Raw genomic sequence first — 24,024 nt, 5'->3', positions numbered from 1 at the left:
CACCAGGTTCTGAATTTGAGTGCTCCAGCACTCTCAGAAATACTTCCTCCTGTAAAAAAAAAAAAAAAAGAGACAAACCTGAAGATAGGCAAACTGCTGTAAATTTAAGCAGACTCAAGATAGAAATTGCCTGTGACACTTGCTCCAGTAAGAAAAAAAGCAAAACCAAGATCTAGCTGTAAATTCTGCCTCCAGCAGCCTCATACTGATGAGTGAAGCTAAGAGCACAAGGTGTAGGACAATATGCTACTAAACTAAGCCAGAAAAATAGCCATTTAGGCAAATGAAAACTATCAAACCTCAAAACAGCCTGCACTGCTGTTCTATGCACGCAATTCTATGCATGTGAAAATCTACATATTCGTTAGCTTAGCTACCAGAATAGCACAAATTAGAAGCACAGAGAAAATTTTTTTTTAAATTCTCTTTCATTTTAACCAATTTGCCTGTATCTGTCCTGTTAGCAATCTAAAACATGCAGCTTTTCTGATTTACACTCAGGAAGAAAACAAAGCAAATAATGGATATAAACTCTAATCACGTAACCCAAACGACAGTATTCAGGCATCTCTTAACTAAATAGTTAATAGAAAGGCAAAAAAACAGGTATTTTGAAATCAAATAATAAGCCATTGAAAATACATACAAAAGTCCAAGATTAAATCAGTTCCTGAATCTTGATCTGTGGCCAGAGGAATGTTGTTATTTACAACAACTATGTTGTTTCAAGGGGAGGCCAGCTGGCTTGAAAACAGACCTAATCTAAAACATCTTCAGGAACCAGAAACATCACCTGCCAAGTCTAAGAGACCTTAAATTTAATCTTTGATTTAATGTTCATTAACATCCTTAGTAGGAGTTCACTGACTGCAATAGGATCAGAAACTTACAACAGCTAGACAGGCATTACACTTTTTGTAGTATTACCCTGTAGCCAGCATCAGCCTGTACATTCTGCAATCATATAAACAAATTAAAGGATGAGAGGAAAAAAAGAACAGCAGACAAGTTGCCCTGGCAGTGTGTGACACTGCTGCTGTAGTCAGCAGTATGCAAAACCCCTCTTGGAGAAAAGGCACTTCCCTTTAAAGATGTGCACGTTTCTTAGTACGCACTTCCTCCTGTAAATTAAAAAAAACTAAACATGCATTTATTGTGAGCAAGCTCCTTCTTCAAGGGAAGTCAATACCTTCACAGTCACCATACACATCTATATCAACTACTCCTCTAAACTTCTGGTGCAGGTGCTGGTTTCTTTTAACAGAAGCAGGATGGGTGACTGGATGACATTTCAGCTTTATGGTCCAAACAAAGCTCTTCACCACTGTTTACTCTTTCAGATTGCTGCTCCTATGCCCATAAAAACCTCAAGTTGTTCCGAAGCCTGAAAGCCTGTCCTCCACAGAAGAACTTTAAAAGCTTCCTATTTACTGAGTGAATGGTGGCATACAGAAATAATGACCAATGGGAATCAAGTAGGTCAAGTACTTTACCTTCATCTTTGTGAGGACAGAAGCTGTTATTGCCTTTAAAAAAAAGCCTCAATAAATTTGCTTTTTCCTGTTCCCCAAATTATTTCAAGCAACTGTATCAGCAATTTTATAATCATTAGATATACTGATTTGAAAAATACTCATTTGCTCCAAACATACATTACAACTGTAAGTTACAATGGTTCGATGATTCAATTATTCTCCAACTGTGCATGTACATTTTCCTGTTTTCTAGCAGGTACAGTTAAATAAGAGAAGATCTTACACTCTGTCATTTTAGAGCAACTTTTAAGTTTCCTTTCAGTTATGATATGCCTGTTTTCCTCCTATGCTTTCTTTTTTAACCTGCAAACAGAGTTTCATATCTCTTTACAATTCTGGTTAGTGTTAACTTGCTCCTGGCCCTGCTCTTAGAAATACTGTAAGTTTTTGCCATTTATGCTCTGTTGCCTGTCTCCCAGTAATCTTTAAGAATGAACCACAGCAGTAGGCCAAAACTACTTAAATGCAGTAGGGTACACATATGCCAAGATACTTAAATGCAGTAAAAAGAGCTTAAGTTTCCTGTTTCCTTGGTTGAAAATGTAAGCAAGCCAGTTGCTTTACTTCTACTTGAATCCAAATCAACAGTAACAATTTCCAATATAGAGTTTTTGTTTTTAAATTTTGATCTGTTAATTTTTCTTCTGAGAATTTTATGGAGTCCTTATTAAACACCAAATTATGTATATGCAAAATCATACCACATGTCCACAGACACCATACAGAAACACTTGCTCAGACAAAAACCTCTCTGCTCTCAGCCCACTTCACATAATTCCTTCTGCCTCAGATTCTCCATTTATAAGATAAACAAGATCTTTCTTGTGCAATTTGAAAATTAGCATTTACAAAGTTCTTTCACTTTGCAACATGAGTTTCAGGTGTTACTGACTCCACAAAACAAGATATCACTAACACCTACAACTGCATCAATGAATTAAAACTGTCTGCTGTTTCATGGGTTGAGCACTAACGGTTGCAGAATTAACACAGAAATTTGTATCTGGAAAGTGAAATGCCTTTCAGTTCCAATTGTATAAAGTTATACCACAATCATGTAGATCTGAGCTTCGGGTTTTCATACATCTTTAGTCAGGTTAAAAAATTTGCGTTTTCTGAGAGAATCTGGTTTCTTGCAAAGTTAAGAACTCAGTATTACCATCATGAAAGAGGTATAAACACTAAATTTATTAATAAACTTTCAGTCTCTGTCTTCTACAACAGGTAGACTGCCTCCAGAACAGAATGGCTCCTTGTGAGAGTCCAAATGTCACTACATGAGAAACAGCTTAATGTCTGTCCTTACCTGTTCTGGTCTTACAGAGCATTGCTTTATCAATTCCTAGACTCATATACAGACAGAGGTCCTTAATTTGTCATACTACCGCTATGTGTGTATGAACTTCAGAAGCCACCAGAAAACCATTTTATTTGTGGCACTAATTATGTGAGATACTTTTAGGAGAGTGTTAACATTATAAGATAATTGGTTTACAAGCAAAATAAAATGCAAAATGTGTTTATGAAAACAGGTCTTTTAAAGTTAGTCTTAGCAGATGGCTGCTGTGGGAGAAACAGTTTCTAGAAAAATAGTTTTGTAGAATCTTAGTTTTAAACAACAAAGGAGGTACATATACCTCCTTCACTGTCCAGCCTCACAGAGACGCAGGCAAGTTTGGATTTAGATAGTTATGGTTCACTCATATTGTTTGCCAGATCAATAAAACCTACAGTGAACTAGAAACCATCTTAATGCAAAAATAAACATTAGAGTCAGGAAAACAACCCTTCCTGAGGATTTCAGTCACAGCTATAATCACACCAGTGAAAATATATAAGAACAGAGAACAAACCAACTATTCTATAGTACACAGTGGCCTGCTTGCCTAGATCAAGACAGAAATATGGACTCCATGGCACTGAATATTAAAGAAACTGAAGTTCAAGTAAAATAAATTCTCTGTCAATCCATTAAAAACTATTTCTGTGAAGCTGAGCTGGCACTCTAGAGCCCATTAAACATGGCCAATGAATTTGTGATGTATTTCACTAATTACTTCTCATGTAAGTGCTAGTCTACTACGTACCACAAAATTCAATACATCACAAATCATCCTGATAAAGTTTGCTGATACACAACTGGGAAAAGAAAGAGCTAACTTAAAATTTAGCACATATGAGAGACACAGAGACAAACCTCCAGTTGTTCACAGATGCAGCTGAAATCCCGAACAATGCTGTTTTCAAAACTGTTGATGGTGAAGCAGTGGTTCATCCACTTTAAAAATAACTGTATTTGCATTGCATGTCTGGGGAACACCTAGAACATGAAGGCTTCTACTGCTTGGATCTGAATTACAATGTCTGTAATCATGCTAAACACCAATAAAAAGTATACAAATATGAGGACAATGTCTGCTAATAACACTGTTGTTACATGAGAGACAACACACTTCCAAGTGAAAATACTCACAAGGATTTAGCACAGTATTTGATGAGTCGGCCAAATCAGCCTTGAGTACTGAAAAAATGAGCTCAGGAATGGCTTCTTGGTCTTCAGCTATATTTTACAGGTGGTACACAGAATACATGTACAAAATTAACCTGGTTTCTAAATCCAAAATTTTCCTCCCCTGGTTACATTTTTATAAAATGAACCTATCTAAAAATGCTTTTCCTATAGTAGAGGTCAAATTACGTAAGTTTGAGCAGTTCCAGGTACTCTGCTTATTTATGGGGTTATTAAAAGATTGAAATATTTTTATTTAACTTTGACATATAATTTGAAGCTGAACTACTTTATTTGCTAGTTAAATAGCATTTTTGCACCACTCCAGAGACTAAATTAACTACTGAGCAGAGAATTCTTACCAGTTCATAAATATTTTGTTAACAGCTAACCTATCACCTAGGTAAGATACTTCATCACAAAACAGAATACTAAATCAACTAAACTAGTTTTTGTTAAAGCAGCAAAACAAACCGTAGCCTTTTCAGAAACGAGAAGAACCCTGATGGTGGAGAGAATGATTACTAAAATAGTATAAATGAAAGTGTTGGGTTTTTTTTGTCTTGGCACTCAGGACAAATCCTTTCCAAATTACTATTTTAACATAAAGATATTTGGAGGTCTCAGGTGCTGGTTTCATTAGAAAATTCCTCCAAATCCCTAAACCAACACGAAGTTTAGAAAAACTTTGCAGTCTCTGCACAGAAAAGCTCAGGACTGACCTAATTGACTCAAAATTACCAAAGAGAGTAGTTTCCCCGATTCAAAGAAGAAAAAACAAACAAAAACACACACACACAAAAAAAAACAAACCAAACAAACAAACAAAAAACCCTAGAGAAAAGAGCCCAAGGAAAAACAAATAAACCCCACAAAGGTGTCCAAAACATCAAACATTCACAAAGAAAAAGGAAGTAATAATTCCATAAATATTGTTTTGGCATGAAGAAAAAAAGCATGTATATTGTCATAAATAAGCAGAGTCCACTATTGTTTCAACAGTAGAATGGCTCTCAAAGTGACAGATTCTGTAGATGATAAAACTAGCAATTACTTCCTTCATGTCTCTATCCACTTAGTGTTTCAAATTGGACAAGATATTTGAAATATCCAGCCACTGCAGAAGACAAAACTTCACCTCCCTGCTTTTTCTTAAGTAAAACTTTCTGTACCACACATGCTGAAAGACATGGCTCTTACTTACATTACATGTCCGGACAAAGAAAAAAGTAACCACTGGACAAGGCATGACTTTCCCACACACACAGAGTGGTGCTATATTCAGTTCTCACAGCACCAGTCATCTAGGCAAGGCAGCAACACAGGTTTCTAATTCTTTACCAGTCCATGCTCATGAGCATGTTAGCCTCCCCTATACTTGTTATCACATATTCTAAAAACCCTAACCTCCTTTCCAAATCCCACAGACATTTGAGCTCCTCTGCTCAGACAAGCCTATCCACCCCAGCCCACTCCCACCTCATTGGAGCTTTCCTGGCCTTACTCTTCCATCTCATTAAAAAAAAAAAAAAAAAAAAAAAAAAGCGCAGATGCTGACATCAGCAGCTTCTCAGACAACACCAGTTGCTAAGCAGCATGCTAATGGCTCAATCAGCCACAGAAAAACATCAGTTCGGAAGTATTTTTCCTACCTACACTTCATCCATTTTTTTTCCAGACAGCTAGAAACAGTTACTATAGATTTGTAGATCACTTTGAAGTACTTCCTACAACTGGTAGGCATCCACAACTTATTTGTGAATTCCTAACATCTAAAGTGCTAATTAATGGGCAAAGAATAAGTAAGAATGTAAATAAATTAAAACACACACACAGAAAAAAACAAAACAGAAGAGAAAAGTAAAATGAAGGAAGAGAGGAAGAGTACCGAGAGTAACCCAGTAGAAACAGGGATGAGTGTACATAATTATTCTTACTTTTTTTCTATAATTTTAAGATCATAATTTATTTCAGGTAAATACAAATGCTTAAAATTGAAAATATATTATATGCTCCCAAATACACAGTACTTTCAGTTTAGTTAATTGCCTGGGTCTTGCAATATTAAACTACTCACACAATATGCGATTTTTAAGAGCAAAAGAAGCAACAAGGAAAACATTAAGCAGTATGAGATTAAAGGATACAAAGGAGACAACTTAATCCATTAAATTGACACAGATATGTTATTAAGAGAGAAAGATAAACTATTTTTTCTATGAACTTGGTCTGACCTCAGGGAAATTAAAAACAAAACAAAACACCAAAAAAGAAAAAAAGCCACCTTGACATTTTTAACACAGTCGGGTCTGAGCTGTGTCTTTCAAACTGATATTCTCACTCTCTTGATACAGCGTGACAACATACCTTACCAGAGTTACAGAAAGGCACATTGTTTAAGAAGAAAACAGAGAAGACTTAAGACGTGTGCAAAGAGTTTCTGCTGAGGGAATTTTAGCTCCCAAGGAATGAAGTATGACAGCTCATATCCTATACTGAATTATAGTATGAAGCTGAGGCACCAGCAAGAAATAAAAGGTGATAAATAGTTTGGGGGGAAATTGTCCCACACGACACCCTTATAGATTAGATATGAAAAAATTATATAGAGGCAAATGCCAACTCATTGGAAAACCATACTGACACTTAACTTTCAGTGCTTATATGATTATGATAGTATTTCACAAGTTTCAGTGCTATGGATATCTCCCTTACTGAACTCCACAGGCAACACCAAGGTGTCAGGTTTTGCCAATATTGTGATATTTGCAAATGGAAAAAAAAATTTAAAAAAAAATAAAATTGTAAGAAGCAGATGGGAATAATGATGTTACAAGTGAGTGAAGAACGGCAGAAAGTTTTGTGCTTAAACCATTTCACTGGTACCAAATGGGACCAAGCAACAACTTTGTGTGAGAGGTCTGGAGTCGATCAGAATTTGAGCAATGCCATTCTGCCACAAAACAGTCAGACATCACCCTGGAAAATAAAAACAATATGTCATCTGGTAAATATAGGAAATAACCTCTTCCTTTAGCCAGCGTCGGTGTAGCCTGAGCTGGAATATGCCAGTTTCCATTAGCACACTTGATGGAAAATATTCTGGAGCAAATCCAGTTGAGAGGAATCAGCACGATCACAGGATTCAGAAAACATTACATAAGAGGAAAGGCTGAGAAACCAGCTGAGGGAAGGGGATATCCAAGGAGAAACGTCTTCAGCAAAACAAGATAAATTTTTAAAAGTTTTTGTTTCAAATTCGAGGAGCTGTTTCAGAAGTTATTAAAAAAAAAAAAAAATTAAGTACAACTAAAGGGGTAGAGCAATAAGCTGTAAAAGTAACACACTTAAATTACGTCCCAGTGTAAGCAAGCGCTAAGCCAGCTTAAGTCACTGAACCTGTGTTCCTGTCATCTCTTGACAACAGATATGCCAGCTAGAGTCAATTCTGCCTTGAAGAACAGAGAATCCAACCTCTTAAGGTCCTTTCCCATACTTGCATCCCCAATCATACTGTGCTTACAGAATATTTTGAACTTCCTAGAAAATATACCAGACATAAAGACACTTGAAGAATTTTACTGAGGTTTGATTTTTTTCTGCTTATTTCTAGAAACAGTAGATCATGTGCCAAAGGCCAGGACAAAGATGATAACTTTAGAAACTGGTCTATGGGAAGAAGCTACTGCATCTAATTTACTCTGTTGTCTCACAATGTGTGAAATATAGTGCTTTCTAATAACAACCTCTATGGGCACAGTACATGTTCAATAAATGTGAGGTCACATTTTCCACTTTTCCTAGTGGTGAAAATGAGCTGTAAATCAACAATTTTGCTTTTTGAGGTCTGCTCCTGTATAAACAAGTTCCCGAACTAGAGTTGCTTCTAGCTTTAAATTTGGTCTTTGGATTACGAACCAGGGTAACTTTTGAAATCTGCCTTTCCTAACTCTTCATGCTTTTATCTCCTTGACTGGCATGATCCTCTTTAAAGTATTTTCTACAGCTGATCTATTCTTAAATAGCACAGTGAAAAAATACACATTTTTCTCAAGAACAACATTGTCCCAAAGCTCTCTAGACATAAAATTTGAAAGAAAGGTGGTGAAGTTCTTATCTCCATTACCTCTTGTTAGGGAACAGATTTCTGAATCCTATTTCCACACTGACACAGAGAGTACAAGATAAATGTGAGATCAGCTTTAGAAAATCAGATTGAGTTACTATCTACAGTTTCAGATATTAATATCCAAATTTACTGAGTTTGCAAAACCAAGCACAAAGAACAGACTCACCCTCTCAAGATATTTATTAAATACTGCTTCTAGTCTGGCTGGAAATACTAAAAAAAAAAAAAATAATAATAATCCCAAACAAAAAAAAACAACCCACTTTGTTGCATTAAATTGTTTCCAGGCAGCCCTAGGAAGCACAGTTATTTTAAAAATTAAAGCAACAGCAGATAATTTTCTTCATGTAGGTTTGGTTCAGATCCTTTTCAAGCTTGTAATTTTATTTATATTATACCACTTTCCCCATTGTAACGGATTTTAATCTATCATGAAAGCAATAATCATTAAGCACCACTATAACTTCAATTTTAAAAATGTTTAATGTTTAAACCCACCCTTCAGCTATTGAGTTCTTAGGGTACCACAACAATTTTTATTTCTCACTCCATCAGTTATAATACTGTGAAAGGGACACTGAAATTTCCAGCTCACACAATTATGTTAATATTTCTGTATATCACATTTTCTACCTCTGAGAATATAGTCCCATGGTAATTTAAGCTACTTTGTGCTAGAGCTCCCATGTGTTTCCTCTCCTAACCTGCCAGCCACAAAGTCTGGTCTCTTCCCTGTGCCAGCCTTGGTGCTCCGGCAGACAGGAGCTAAGCCAATTCAGGTAGCCCAGCCAGCACTGGGTTGGATTTTGCAGGGTTAGTTTTTGTTCAATCAGCTCTCTGATAGTTTAGGTAGTTTGACATTACTTTGACAATTACACCTCCAAGTAGGCACACCTCAGGCAACCTTTTATAAAGAAAAATGTTTCTCTAATATGTCAGTAAATTGTAAAAACACACATTCAGAATCAGAAGAGATTTGTTACAACCAGAAATAAAACACTATATAACATTATATTTGGGTCATCTATCTAAAAATCTGTTGTCATAGCCCTCATTTGTGTTTTTATGCTTTTGGTTTTTTAAGATATGAAATTTACTATGTACATAAGCATTGTTGCCACATTATTGACTCTATCTAGTATTGTTGGGGAGGTTTCTGTAACATAATTCTGCCATGTCACTTTTCTAAACTAGAAAAAAAAACACAGTAAAACAATCTGTTAACTTATCTCCCAGAATACAATCTCTCTCTTCAGAAACACTATGAAATCTCAGCATTCTCTCTACATTATATAACTTCTTGCAAAAAACTTTACTATGTTCAAGTATTTTATATATCATCAGGGCATCTTAAGATTTCATGCAGGTTTTCTTATTACTGGTTCATACAAAAGATTCAGGGAACCCATTTTAAAGTAAGTGAGCTGCTATAGTCTTGGGCTGCCAAGTAACACCTTGTTTTCCTTTTTGTTTTTTGTTTGTGGTGGTTTTTTTCCTTTTTCTCATTTGTTTTTGATACATACACAAAGTGTAATTTTTCACACAAATCCAAACAAATCTGGCGAGTGTTTCTAGAACTGTCCTTTCTTAGCTTTTCCCTTTCAGAGATGCAGACCTTTGTTTTTTCTACGCCTGAAAGAACAAACCAGTGAGGTCCCACAATACCTTAATCTGATCTAAGCTGTCACTACTGACTCAGACCTTCTGTCCCTCAGTATACAGTGCCTTCTGCCAGCACTGGTGATCCCACAAGAGCAGGCAGCACAGAACCACATCCAGGAGCATTTTTAATGTCTCCATGGAAAGAAACTCCACAACCTCTCTGGGTAGCCTGTTTCAGTGCTCTCACATCTTCAAAGTAAAGAAGTTTTTTCCTCACGTTCAGCTGGAACTTGCCCATTGCCCCTTGTCCTGTTGCCAGGCACCAATGACAAGAATCCAGCCCCATCCTCTTGACACCTGCCCTTCAGACATTGATAAGATCCCCTCTCAATCTTCTTTTCTCCATGCTAAACAGACCCAGTTTTCTCCGCCCTTCCTAATAAGATAAATGCTTCGGTCCCCTTATCATCTTCTTAGCCCTCCACTGGACTCTTTCCAATAGTTCCTTGTCTTTCTTGAACCAGGAAGCCCAGAACGGGACACAGTACTCCAGATGTGGTCTTACCAGAGAAGAGTAGAGGGGCAGGATAACCTCCTTCGAACCTGCTGGCCACACTCTTTATGCACCCCAGGATGTCACTGGCTTTCTTGGCTGCAAGTGCACAATTGTTGGCTCATGGTTAACTTGTTGTCCACCAGGACTCCCAGGACCTTCTCTACAGAGCCACTTTCCAGCAGGTCAACTCCTAACTTGTACTAGTGCATGGGATTACTCCTCCCTAGATGCAGAACCTTACACTTGTTCTTGTTGAACATCATAAGGTTCTTCTCCACCCAACTCCCCGGTCTGTCCAGGTCACACTGGATGGCAGCATAGGCCTCTGGAGTGTCACCACTCCTCCAGTTTTGTGTAATAAGCAAACTTGCTGAGGGTACACTCTGTCCCTTCATGCAGGTCATTGATGACTGTGTTGAATGAGACTGGACCCAGTAGTGGCCCTGGGGAACACCACTAGCTACAGGCCTTCAACTGGACTCTGAACTCACAACTCTCTGAGCTCTGCCATCCAGCCAGATCTCAATCCACCTCAATGTCCCCTCATCTAACCCATGCTTCCTAAGATTACCTATGACGATGGGAGACACTCTCAAATGCCTTGTTGAAGTCAAGGTAGGCAACACCCACTGCCCTCCCCTTATCTACCCAGCCAGTCATTGTCATCATGGAAGACTATCAGTTTGGTCATGTATTATTTCCCTTTGGTGAATCCATGTTGACTACTCCTAATAACCTTCTTTTCCTCCACGTGCTTAGAGGTGACATTCAGAATGAGCTGTTCCATCACCTTTCCAGGGAAGGAGTAGTTTTCTAGCCTGTAGTTTTCTGGGTCCTCCTTCTTGCCCTTTTTGAAAACTGGAGTGACACTGACTTTCCTCCAGTCCTCAGGATGATCCCCATGACCTTGCAAAGATAGCATCACAAAATCACTGAGGTTGGAATAGACCTCTAAGATCATGAAGTCCAACCATCAACCCAATATCACCATGCCAGCTAAACCATGTCCTGAAGTGACATGTCTACACATTTTTTTAACACTCCACCATTTCCCTGGGCATGTTTCAATGCTTGACCACTCTTTCAGTACAGAAAATTTTCCCAATATCCAATCTAAATCTCCCCTGACACAACTTGAGCCCATCTCCTCTCTTGCTATCTCTGGTTACTTGGGAGAAGAGGCCAACACCCACCTCACTACAAACTCCTTTTGGGTAGTTGTAGAGGGTGATGAGGTCTCCAACCAGCCTCCTTTTCTCCAGACTAAATAACCCCAGTTCCCTCAGACCCTCTTCATTAGACTTGTGCTCTAGAATGTTCATCAGTTTTGCTGCCCTTCTCTGGACATACTCCAGCACCTTTATGTCATTCTTGTAGTGAGGAGCCCAGAACTGCACACAGTAAACCAGATGCAGCCTCACCAGTGCCGAGTACAGGGGCACGATCACCTCCCTACTCCTGCTGGCCACGCTATTCCTGATGCAGCCAGGATGCTGTTGGCCTTCTTGGCCACCTGGGCACACTGCTGGCTCATGTTTAACTGCTGCCAACCAGCAGCCCCAGCTCCTTTTCCGAGCAGCTTTCCAGCCACTCTTCCCCAAACTCTAAACGTGGAGTTGTGACCAAAGCACAGGACGCAGCACTTGGCCATGTTGAAATTCACACAGTTGGCCTCCTCCCATTGATCCAGCCTGTCCAGATTCCTCAGAAGAGCCTTCCTACTCTAAAGCAGATCAACACTTGCCCAATTTGGTGTCCTCTGTAAACTTACCGAGGGAACACTCAGTCTCCTCCTCCAGATCATTGATGAAGATGTTTAACAGGACTGGCCACAAAACTGAGCCCTGGGGGACATCACCAGTGAACGGCACCAACTGGATTTAATTTCATTCATCACAACTCTCTGGGCCCAGCCATCCAGCCAGTATTTTGCCCAGTGAAGAGTACACTGGTCTAAGCGATAGCCAGCAGCTTCTGCAGGAAAACACTGTGCAAGACAGTGTCAAAAGCTTTACTGAAGTCCAGGAAGACAACATTTAATAACCTTTCTCTCATCCACTAGGGGGGTCACCTGGTCATAGAAGAAGATCCGTTTGGTGAAGCAGGACCTGCCTTCAATGAACCCATGCTGGCTTGGCCTGATTCCCTGTTTGTCCTGGACTTGCCATGTGAGCTCACTCAAGATGAACCACTCCATAATCTTCCTCAGTACCAAAGTCAGGCTGACAGGCCTGAAGTTCCTCAGATCCTCTTCCCAACTCTTCTTGTAGATAGGCATCACATTGGCAAGCTTCAAGTCATCTGGGACCTCCCCTGTTGACCAGAACTCTTGATAAATGATGGAGAGAGGCTTGGTGAGCTCCTTTGCCAGCTTTCTCAGTATTCTCAGGTGGATTCCATCTAGCCCTGTGGACTTGTGAATGTCCAGGCTGCATAGTAGGTCATTAACTGCTTCCTCCTGGATTATGGGGGGTTGTTCTGAACTCCATATCTGTCTTCCAGCTCAGGGGGCTGATTATCCTAAAGATAACTGGTTTGACTATTAAAGACTGACAAAAAGAAGACAGTAAGTACCTCAACATTTTCCTCATCCTTCATGCCAAAGTTCCTCTCTCCACATCCAATAAAGCGTGGAGATTCTCCCTGGCTTTTCGTTGCTGAGGTTTTTGTAAAAACAATTTTTGTTATCTTCTATAACAGTGGCCAGTTTAGTGATGGAGAGTGGCTTAGCAAGAACATATACCAGCTTCCTCATCGCTTGTAGATTAATCCAATTGTGGCCCACAGATTTCATAGAATTACAGAATGTCAGGTTGGAAGGGACCTCATGGATCATCTGGTCCAACCCTTCTAGGTAATACTACAGTTTATATGAGATGATTCAGCAGCCTGTCAAGCTGAGACTTAAAACTGTCCAACATGGGGGAATCTACCACTTCCCTTGGGACAGTACTCCAATGTTTGACTGTCCTCATGGTGAAAAATTTACCTCTTGTGTCCAATCAGAATCTCCCCAGGAGCAACTTGTGCTCATTACCCCTTGTCTTTTCCATGTGACTCCTTGTAAATAAGGAGTCTTCATCTTCTTGGTAGCCGCCCTTTCAGTACTGGAACATGGTAATAAAGTCTCCCTGAAGCCTTCTCTTCTCACGACTGAACAAACCCTGTTCTCTCAGCCTCTGCTCATATGGCAGCTCCTCCAGTCTTCCAAACATCCTTGTGGCCTTTCTCTGGACCCTCTCCAGCCTGTCTGCATCCTTTTTTGCAGAGTGAAGACCAGAACTGAACGCAACACTCCAGGTGTGGTCTGACAAGTGCTGAGTAGAGCGGGATGATGACTTCTTGATCTCTGCTGGTGATGCTCTTGTTGATGCAGCCCAGCACCCAGTTGGCTTTCTTTGACCCTGCAGCACTCTGTTCACTCATGTTGAGCCTGTTACTCACCAAGACCCCCAGGTCCCTTTCCACAGGGCTGCCCTCCGGCCAGGTGGATCCCAGTCTGAACTGTGCTCCTGTGTTTTGTGTTTCCAGGTGCAAGACCTTGCACTTCTCCCTGTTGAACTTCGTAAGGTTTCTGCTAGCCCACTGCTTTAGCCTGTCCAGGTCATCCTGTAGAGTGGCTCTTCCTTCTAGACTGTCCACCTTTCCACTCATCTTGTTGTCTTCAGCAAACTTCATCAGGGTGCTCTTGATCCCAACATCCAGGTCACTTATGAAGATGTTAAACAGCATAGGGCCCAATATCAATTGCTGGGTGACCCCACTTGTGACTGGTTGCCAGTTTGAGGAGGAACTTTTTATTATCACCCACTGAGTAGAGTCTGTCAGCCAGTTCCCTATCCACCATATTGACCACTTGTCAAGGCCGTAACGACTCCGTTTCTTCAGGAGGAGACTGTGGGGGACCATATCAAAAGCCTTGTAGAAGTCCATGTAGACTACGTCCACCACTCATGCTGCATCAATCGAGCAGGTTACTCTGCTATAGAAGGCAATCAGGTTTGTCAAGCACGATTTGCCCCTGGTAAGTTCGTGTTGGCTTTTCCCAATAACGTGCTTCAATTGACTTGTGACAGTGTCCAGGAGGATTTGCTCCATGACCTTTCCAGGGCCTGAAGTGATGCCAATGGGTCTGTAATTACCTGGGTCAGCCTTTGAACCCTTTTTATAGATGGGGGTGACATTAGCCTTCCACCAGTCCTCAGGGACATCTCCACATCTCCATGACTTCTCAAAGATTGTGGAGAGTGGCTCTGCAATTACATCAGCCAGCAATCTCAGCACCCTAGGGTGGATGGCATCCAGGCCCATCGATTTGTATGGGTCAAGCTCCTGTAACAGTTGACACACCGACACTTCCTTCAGAGACGACGGGTCGGTGTCTGCATCAGCCTGGGCTTTTGTTCCTATGGCCTGGGACCCAACAGCGCTGGTAAAGATAGAGGTGAAGAGGGTGTTGAGGACCTCTGCTTTTTCAGTATTGTTCGTGAGAGGTTCACCTCTCCTGTTTAATAGTGGGCCAATACTATCCCTCTGTTCAAGAGCTGAGGATTGGTAAGGTGGTAACTTCATTCAACAGTACTTTAGATATAGACGATGCCTTGCCATGTGCAAGAAAAAAGTAGAAAAGTTACAGCTTGTTAAGGACCTTAGAAGTGAAAGATTAGTGTCTTACAAATAGAACTGTACATACAGAATAATTTTTAGATCATTCTGTAAAACACAGCTGAAAATGCCTCTCCTCCAACGTAACCTTCTCCTAAGATTTTTCTGGCTCATTATCTCTGCCACTGAACTTTGTTCTTAAAAAAAATATGTTGTGCCTTCATTATATCCAAGTTAGAGGTATGAGCTCTATTTATTCTGTTGTAGACAGAGATGACAGAAAGCTTCTCCATTTGTGCAGAAGTCCGCCCATCTCAATAGTTTGCCTGGGGAAGAGTTCTGTAATTCCTCTTTTAGACTTACATACAATGAACTTATTTTTGTTTATAGTTCATATGATATAGAGGAAGAGTGTTTCTGCCTAGTAGAAATAAAAATTACTATCAAAACCATACTTTTATACTTTTTTTTAAAGAAACAAGGATAAAATTCTTACTGACTTTGCTCTTACCTGTCCTCTGCACTATAATTGAATAAGCGATTGCATTATTACTTTGATAAGGACTTTTGACGGTTTCATTTATGGTTCAACTAGACAGCTGTGTATATTGTTTTGAAAAGTAAGATTTCACAATTTTATAAGAACTTCAACAGAATTTATCCTCTCTTTATACAAGAAGTCAAGTAATTTTACTTACATACACAATACCCTGGAAAAATGTTTAGGCATTGAACTACTAAAAGTAAGGAAAAACATTTCCAGAAGATAGTTCATGTAGAAATTATACCTACAAATTGAACTATTGAACGAACAGCCTAGAACAGTGTTGTTGAAGGCAAGGGACAATAACCTGGAGTCACAGAATTAAATGTTTATGCTGCTCATATAAAAGGAAGTGTCCAAACAGAGTAACTGTAAGATGGAAATCTATGCAAGTTCAGTAGAGGTTTCATAGATACAATATACATATGGGGAGTTTTCTTTCAAGAAAGAATATGGAAAATGTGTGTGCTGTTTCATTTTACAAGTTCACATCTCCTGAAGTGGAAGTATCAAATCTAAATGGTAGCTAGATGAATGTATCCCCTGTGAAAATGATGTAGATCTAAGTGACAAAATACTTATAAGGACCCAATCTAATTTCCTTATTTACACTTTAAAACCAGATTCTGGCCAGACTGGGGTCCTGAACTGTTCCCTATTTATTTCACTTTATTGTTCCTGCAAGCAGCACCCTCACAAAACATCTTCCTGTCCCTCCAGCAAAATCGAATACAGTGGAAAGGGAAAAGGTTTCTCTCTTTTTGGCATGCTAATTCTCTGTTCATCTCTGCCCACATACTCTTTCATTCCTGCAAAATCCTTTTTTTCTGTCATTACTTTACAGCATAGTTAACTTGCCCATTTGAAACAAACAAACAAACAAAAAACCCCCAAAACCAAACCAAACCAACCAACCAAAAACCGAAGACCTTCAGGTGCCCAAGAAACAGCACCCTCACAAGCACATAATCTTTAGGGGATGCCAATTGGCTTTGCCCTGGACTCAGAAAACAAGTAAATAAGATCATGCTCGTTCTTCAAAATACCTTCTACTGTATCAGTAATATTGTTATATCCTTCCTCTTGTGTCAGCTATTGTATACCATACTTTTTCACTACCACAGACAAGCAAGCATTGGGACAGTTTGTATATCAAAACCTGAAAGCATCAACAGAAATGGAGACTAATTTATTTCGGAGACAGCAGTATAGACCCTTTGCTTCATGGAACAGCGCGCACTACTGAAGAACAGTCTACATATACATACAACAGCTCATCAAGATACACACAAGCTAATTACAAACCAGATAAGAAGGGTGGGACTATAGGGTGTATAGAATACTCACACTGCTTCTTTAATAGGCTTTACAAACTGCTCATGACCAGAGCTGCCACCCTGTGAGCTAGCTAAGCCTAAGGTAAGGGGAATACATCAACTTACCCCGATCACAATAACAGTGTATCGCTAGTGAAATGCATTTCAACGATTTCTTGTTTTCTCTGGAATTACAATGCAATTTGTGTTCTTCAATGAAAGCTTTTGTCCACTGCCAATTAAATGACAAAGTCATCCTCTATAGTTAAGGGATCATCCTGACTGTTTGAAAAGCATCCTTTACTTTACAGAAAACATCTTTTACAGAAAAGTCACACACAGGTATTTTTAGTTTCAAATAGGATCACCATCTGACATCACCTGGAAAGTGGAAAACCTTTCCCAAACCAGCCAAGAACAACAGATGTAAAGAAAAAAAGCTAGTTTTGAGTCAAGTCTGTGAAGAACATCAAAAAAACCAACCAGCGGAATGTTTGCAAATGAATACTGGTGTGTGGCTAAGGCTCAGAAAAAGTAAATGCAGAAAGCTGGTAAGGAACATTTATCTTCAAACTACTTACACGTTTAGACAAATCCAAAAGGAAAGATCATCATTTAAATTCAACTGTTGTTTGTCTCAAGTGATTACTAGAAATGCTGCAGCAGGTCTGAGTAACAATTAAAAGCAGAATTAACAAACAACTCATCTTCTTTCAGTGCAGCAAAATCCTGTCGTTCCTCTTCTTTGAAGCTTTAACTACTCTGTAGTCACTAGATTAGAAGATTCGAGGACTTGCATACTTTCCAGACATGCTGAGTCTAATGACAACTTCATTTACAAAGCAACAGCCTCACACTGAATAAACAAACTTAAATAGCAAGTCTTTGCAAAGAGAATATAGTGACAGATACTATAAATTAGATTAAATAATGTAAGTAGCATTTTTTCCCTCTGAGCAACTGCACAACACAGAATATCTATAAAAAGATTAATGTATAAAAATCCATTTCCTTATAGAAACCAGTTTGCTTCATAGTTTTTCTTTGCTTACAATGTTCAAAATAGAAAGAGGCTCTTTAAAATTAATTATCTGAATCAGAAGTATGATTTAGAACTTCAGATTCTGACAGCTCCTAGCTGACACTTTTATTGAATATAAAATGTGAATAAAGACTCCAAAGACAAACCATGAAGTGGACTTCGCAAGTATTCTTTATAGAAGATTCTCATAGCTGTAAAGCCAAAGTCGGCATGTATTACCATTCTTTCCTGTTACATTTCATTCTCATTGGCTAGTGGGCTAAGACTGTCAGTTTTCAAATGAGTGGGCAAATAGACTTTCATGCCAATGACAGTTCTCAAAGCTATTCACATCTTACACAAAGTACAGTGAGCTTAGAAAAAAAGATCAGCTTTCCTGCAAACAAATGGAAGCTCACTAAACAGGATTAATTTGCTCCATTTGTCAGCTAGTCCTTTTCTTCCTGCATCTTGCACTTCTGTGCTGTTTAGAGCAGAAAAGAGATTATGGAGAAATTTCATTATAAATGCTTAACATAACCAAGACATCGAAGCAGAAGAAAACGTTCAGTGCTAGCCCTAGAGCCACGGGTAACTTCACCTAACAATTTAACTAATGCTAGAAGAGGTTTGATTAAGGTTTGACCTGAAAATAGTTGATGTAGTCAATGCCGTTTATTAAGTTGTGTGAAGACTTACTGTATTCAAAGCTATATCAACTTTTACCTCTGTACAACTTCCAGAGCTGAATCTCATACATGAAAGTCAGGAAGGAGTTATAGCTAAATCTCATGCAACTTTAAAGATTCAGGTACAACTTTTTGTATGTAGGCATTTAAAGGCATTCAAAAGTAATGCACATTTGTATTCATTTCTCCGCTAACAACTATGAAGTTAGAGGGGTTTTTGCTTTATAAAATTAGCTAAAAGTTTATAAATCTCAGGGCTTGCAAAATCACAGCACAGAGATGCCATTATATTTTAATTCTCAGACATTCTGTTAAGAGAATTTTTAACTTTTTTCTTAACACAACGTTCTGCATACTTCGCAAATCATGTGAGTATTAACTTCAGGTTGATTAAACGGTTTTTGTATTTAATGGCAAGGGGGCAAAAGTCTATCTGCCGGGTACACCGTGCATCACGAGTTGCAAGAAACAACCACCGTCCTTTCTACTGCCTCTCCCTTGGTCTACTGTAGAATGGACACTGAAAAGGCTGAAACTACATTGTCAAGAATAAACGCTTACATTAAATGTAAATTAACTTACCTTTAAGCAAACTTAATTAAACAAGAATACCACTTAATAACAGAAGTACGCAAGTATGTATTGCTGTGATTTTGTGCTCTCAAGCACTATGCTGCACATTCAATGAAGAAAATGGAGTCTCAGACTTCATGCCTATAGAAGTATAAGCGGATCCATACTTTTCACAGGTCGTTGAGAGTAATATCACAAGCCCGCTTACACAGTAGCAATAAAAAAATAACAATTAAAATTAAAATCCGCTTTTAATGGTAGTTTGTGATTGTATACTGCCTACAAAAAGGCTGAAACGCTCTCACCAAATCTGAAATGTCTCCTAACGGCACTTGCAGGCAGAGAGAACAGTACTATTACCAAAAAAAACTCCCAAAAAAACCCAACGGAGACGCGTTGCCACACTCACAGCCCGAGCGCTTTTTGGCCAGTTTTGGCCGGCGCACTTCCCGCGCAGGCAGCTTCGCGCTTGGCCAGGCGGTGCCGGGAGTCCCGCTGCGTCCGAAAAACAGATCCAGCTGCTCGGTGAGAAGGGAAAAAAGTGGGGACGGAGCCAGAAATCCCGGCATTTCCTTTTACATTCTCAGAGGACGACCGTCCTCCTCTACGCGGCCCCAGGAGAAGGCACTTGCCTTCCACCACAGACGCCCCAGACTTTCTCGGCCCGGCCGGGCGGGAGACCAGCGGAGCCTGGGACCTTGCGGGAGGAGCAGGGCGGCGGGGGAGGCCGCACAACTTGTTAGCGGACTCCCTTCAAAGGGCGCAATAAAGTCACTAGGAAAAATGAACCCTACGGGAACTGACCCTAAATTCGCGAGCTATGACACGCTCGCCTCCCGCTCTCCCCCTCTGGCTTTCTGCTGACTCTTTCCCTTCACGATAATGCAACAAATGGCAAGACTCAGGACCCCGGAGCTGAATAACAGGAAATACAGGCATCTGTCACCTCCTGGGAAGAGGCAAATGGATTAGCGAAAACAACAAAAGGAAGAAAGCCCTGTCAAACGTGCAATTGATTAACAAGTCCCCTCTAATCTGCAGGATCACTGTTTTTTCTTATAAACATCATCGGTCTCCTCCTACACATCGGTGCAATTAAGTTAAAGCCAGGAAAGGCGGGAGAGGAAGGCACTGCTTGCTGGCCGAGCTCCCGCAACGCTCGGCAGGGACAGCATAGGAAGGGTTACCAACCTAGCATGGAAATGGTGTCCCTGTGATCTCTTCCCTCGGTCCCTGGGCAGAGCGCTCCGGGAAGGAGTTTGTCAGTAAAGTTTATCTGCTCCAGAGGGGGGAAAGGGCAATTTTCCAGGGAATGTTTAACGGAAGATCAAAGAGCTAAACCCTGCAGCTCCTACCTCCCCAATGCATTTCACATCCCAGGGAGAACGAAAACGTTAAACCTCCGCCTTGCGCTCTGAAAGCACCATATGTTAGGTGTGCGCGGAGTGAAGAAGAAGGAAAGGAGGAAAAAAAAAAAAAAAAAAAAAGGGAAAAAAAACCTCACCACAACAAAAACTTTATGGAGCTTCTTTTACAGAAACTGTAACTGTTACACCATCGCGGCTCTCCAACCCCACACGCTCCCTAAGGTCCCCATAAATCGCGGTGCTAGCCTCGGAGATGCTGGACAAATTGGCAACTGTTCAGCAGCCGCCTGGCGCTGCCGCGACACAAGGTCAGATGTTAATAAGGCAGCTTATTCAGCCCTACAAGCAATCGCGGAGCTCGCTGAACCGAGTCCTAGTGTTTCCTGAGCCCAATGGCTGACCTCCTCAGTCCCCGAGGGTCGGCCAGGTACTCAGAGGAAATGGGACCCTCTAAAGGTCAAAAACACACAGAAAGAGACCCCGCCGAGCCTGCATCAGCTGCAAGCTTGGCGGCTGCCCCCACCCTCCGCCCCCCGCCTCCCCCTTCCTCCTGGCTCCCGCTGAGATTCTGGCAACACTCAGCGGCCAAATAACAGCAATTATAACCACTCGGAGGAGAGGGCGGGCGGGGTGCAGGAGGCTCCGCTTACTGCTATCCACCCTCGGCAACAACAAAACCCCGAACTTTTCCTTTGTTTTCTGCGTGTTTCCCCCTCCCCCCAGTCGTCACCAACCAGCTTCGTAGCGCTGAACCGGCCGAGGACGGGCACGGAGCGCCCGCCGCCCGAGCGAAGCATGGGCGCCAGGATGCGCCTGGGGAAGAAGTTTTAGCGAGCCCCGCTCAACGCTACCACTGCTGCCTTCGTCTCCTGCCAACACCCGCCCCCTCCTAAAAAAAAAATATGCAACATCAGGTTTCCATTTTGTAAAGAGAAAAAAAAAAAAAAAAAAAGGGGGAAAAAAAAAGTAGGAAAAAAAATAAAAGGGAGAGAAGAAACGAAAAGTAATCAACTTCAACCAGTAACTGGGGATGCTGGCGGGTCCGCGGGTGCCAAACAGATACGTGCAACTCTCCCAGAACTACGCGCAGCCTTCCCTGCCTTTCCTCGCCCCGCACGCCCCTTCCCGAAAAGCCGCAGCGCGTTCCCCCGGGCCGGCCGAGCGCTCCTGCGCCTTACCTGCCGCGTGGAGGCGGAGGAGCCAGGCAGCCGCCAGCAGGGCCAGGATGCGGCCCGCCTTCCCCCGCGCAGCCGCCGCGGGGACCATGCTGCCCGTCCGGCAGCCGCGGCAGAGCCCGCGGGGCAGCAGAGCCTGCGGGCGGAGCGGGTCCGGTGCCGAGGGGCTTGGCGCTGCCGCGCACTTCTCAGCACGGCCGCCCGGCCCTTGCGCTCCCGCTAACGGACTGTACCCGACTGGGGGCGGCGGAAGGCGCGGTCCTTTCCCCTCCTTCTTCTCCTCCGCCTTGCCCAGCATCCCAACGTCACTCGGGACAAATCCGACACAGGGGAGGGGAGAGGCGCGGAGGGGCGGACAGGACAACTACAGTCCCTGCACGCCGGCACCCTCTGCCGGACGCAGCCTCTGCCTACCACCCTGCTCGAGGGCTCCCGCAGCCCGCCTTTCACCCCCCCACATCCCCACCCCGCACAGGGGGCCCTGACGACACCCAGGAGTCAGCAGGGCTTGGGCGCCCTGCGAAGGGCGAGTCCTTCCCCCAGAAGCCTTGGGAGCTTTCTCAGAAAAATCCTCGATAAAACAAAAATAAGTGGGCCGGTGGGACATTGGTCCAAACTACTTCTATCTCTTCCCTCCTTTGTCTCCTTCCTCCTTGCTGCACAGTTGACATCTTTTTGCACCCCCACAGCATTAACTGATTTGAAACTGTTACTCTGACCCTCAAAATGTCCATGGGCGTCAACACCATAGCACCTATTGCTAGAACATCAACCAAAAAAGTAAAACCAGAAAAACACAACCACACACACTCCACCAAAAAACACCCACAAAAAAAAAAAGCCAACCAAACCAACCAAACAAACAAACAAAAACCCACAAAAATCCCCCCACAAAAGCCACAAAAACTGCACAACAACAACAAAAAAACCCCACCTTTGTCACTAGACCATGCCCTGACGTGCCACATCTACAAGTTTCTTGAACATCTCCAGGGATGGTGACTCAACCACCTCCCTGGGCAGCCTGTTTCAGTATCTGACCACTCTTGTAGTAAATAATTCTTCTTACTATCCAGTCTAAACCTCCCCTGACAAAACTTCAGACCATTTCCTCTAGATATCATTAGTTAGGAGAATAGGCCAACACCCACTTCCCTACAACCTCCTTTCAGGAAGTTGTAGAGAGCAATGAGGTCTCCCCTCAGCTTCCTCTTCTCCAAACTAGACAACCCCGGTTTCCTCAGCCACTCTTCATATTACTTGTTCTGTAAACATTTCACCAGCTTGGTAGTTCTCCTCCGGACATGCTCCAGAGCCTCAGTGTCTTTCTTATAGTAAGAGGTCCAGAACTGCACACAGTACTCGAGGTGCAGCCTCACCAGTGCCCAGTACAGGGGCACAATCACCTCCCTGCTCCTGCTGGCCACGCTATTCCTGATACAAGCCAGGATGCTATTTGCCTTCTTGGCCACCTGGGCACACTTCTGGCTCATGTTCATCTGGCTGTCAACCAGCACCCCCAGGTCCTTTTCTGCTGTGCAGGTTTCCAGCCACTCTTCTCCAAGCCTGTAGTGTTTTCTGGCATTCTTGTGACTGAAATGCAAGACCTGGCACTTGGCCTTATTAAATCTCATACAATTGGCCTTGATCCAGCCTGTCCAGATCCCTCTGTGGAGCCTTCCTACCCTCAAGCAGATCAACACTCCCACACAATTTGGTGTCATCTGCAAATTTACTGAGAGTGCACTCAATCCCCTCACCCAGATTATTGATAAAGATGTTAAACAAGCCTGGCCCCAAAACTGAGCCCTGAGGGACACCATTGGTGGCAAACTGCCAACTAGACTTGACCCCATTTGCCACAGCTCTCTGGGCCTGGCCAACCAGCCAGTTTTTTGCCCAACAAAGAGTACACTTGTCTATACCATGACTCTCCAGCTTATCCAGGAGAATGCTGAGGGAGAAGGTGCCAAAGGCCTTACCAAGTCCATGCAGACATGTCCACAGCCTTCCCGTCATCCAAAAGGCAGGTCACATGGTCATAGAAAGAGCTCAGGTTGGTCAAGAAAGACCTCCCTTTCATAAACCCCTGCTGGCTGGCCCTTGTTCCCTGGCTGCCCTGCACTTGCTGTGTGAGCTCACTCAAGATGAGCTTCTCAATGATCTTTCCCAGTACCGAGGTCAGGCTGACAGGCCTGTAGCTCCCTGGATCCTCCTTCTGGCCCTTCTTGCAGATGGGCATCACATTACCTACCCTCCAGTCATCTGGGACCTCCCCTGTTGACCAGCATTGTTGATAATGATGGAGAGGCTTAGCCAGCTCCCCTGCCAGCTCCCTCAGCACTGTCAGGTGGATCCCATCAGACCCCATTGAATTGTGTGTGTCCAGGTGCAGAAGCAGAC

At 42.1% G+C, this 24,024-nt stretch overlaps 1 protein-coding gene across 1 annotated transcript in view; it reads right to left on the bottom strand.

The window, feature by feature from the left end:
- ROR2 (receptor tyrosine kinase like orphan receptor 2) overlaps positions 1 to 21,839 on the bottom strand; it is a 162,837-nt gene extending 140,998 nt beyond the window's left edge. The window contains exon 1 of the mRNA XM_051643403.1: positions 21,625 to 21,839. Coding sequence (XP_051499363.1) covers positions 21,625 to 21,712 — 88 coding nt within the window. The 5' untranslated portion in view covers positions 21,713 to 21,839. The remainder of the gene's footprint in view (positions 1 to 21,624) is intronic.
- Positions 21,840 to 24,024: the final 2,185 nt, after the last annotated feature.

The sequence above is a fragment of the Apus apus genome, chromosome Z (assembly GCF_020740795.1).
Source record: "Apus apus isolate bApuApu2 chromosome Z, bApuApu2.pri.cur, whole genome shotgun sequence".
NCBI classification, from domain to species: domain Eukaryota; kingdom Metazoa; phylum Chordata; class Aves; order Apodiformes; family Apodidae; genus Apus; species Apus apus.
This window is presented reverse-complemented; position numbering and strand designations above follow the sequence as displayed.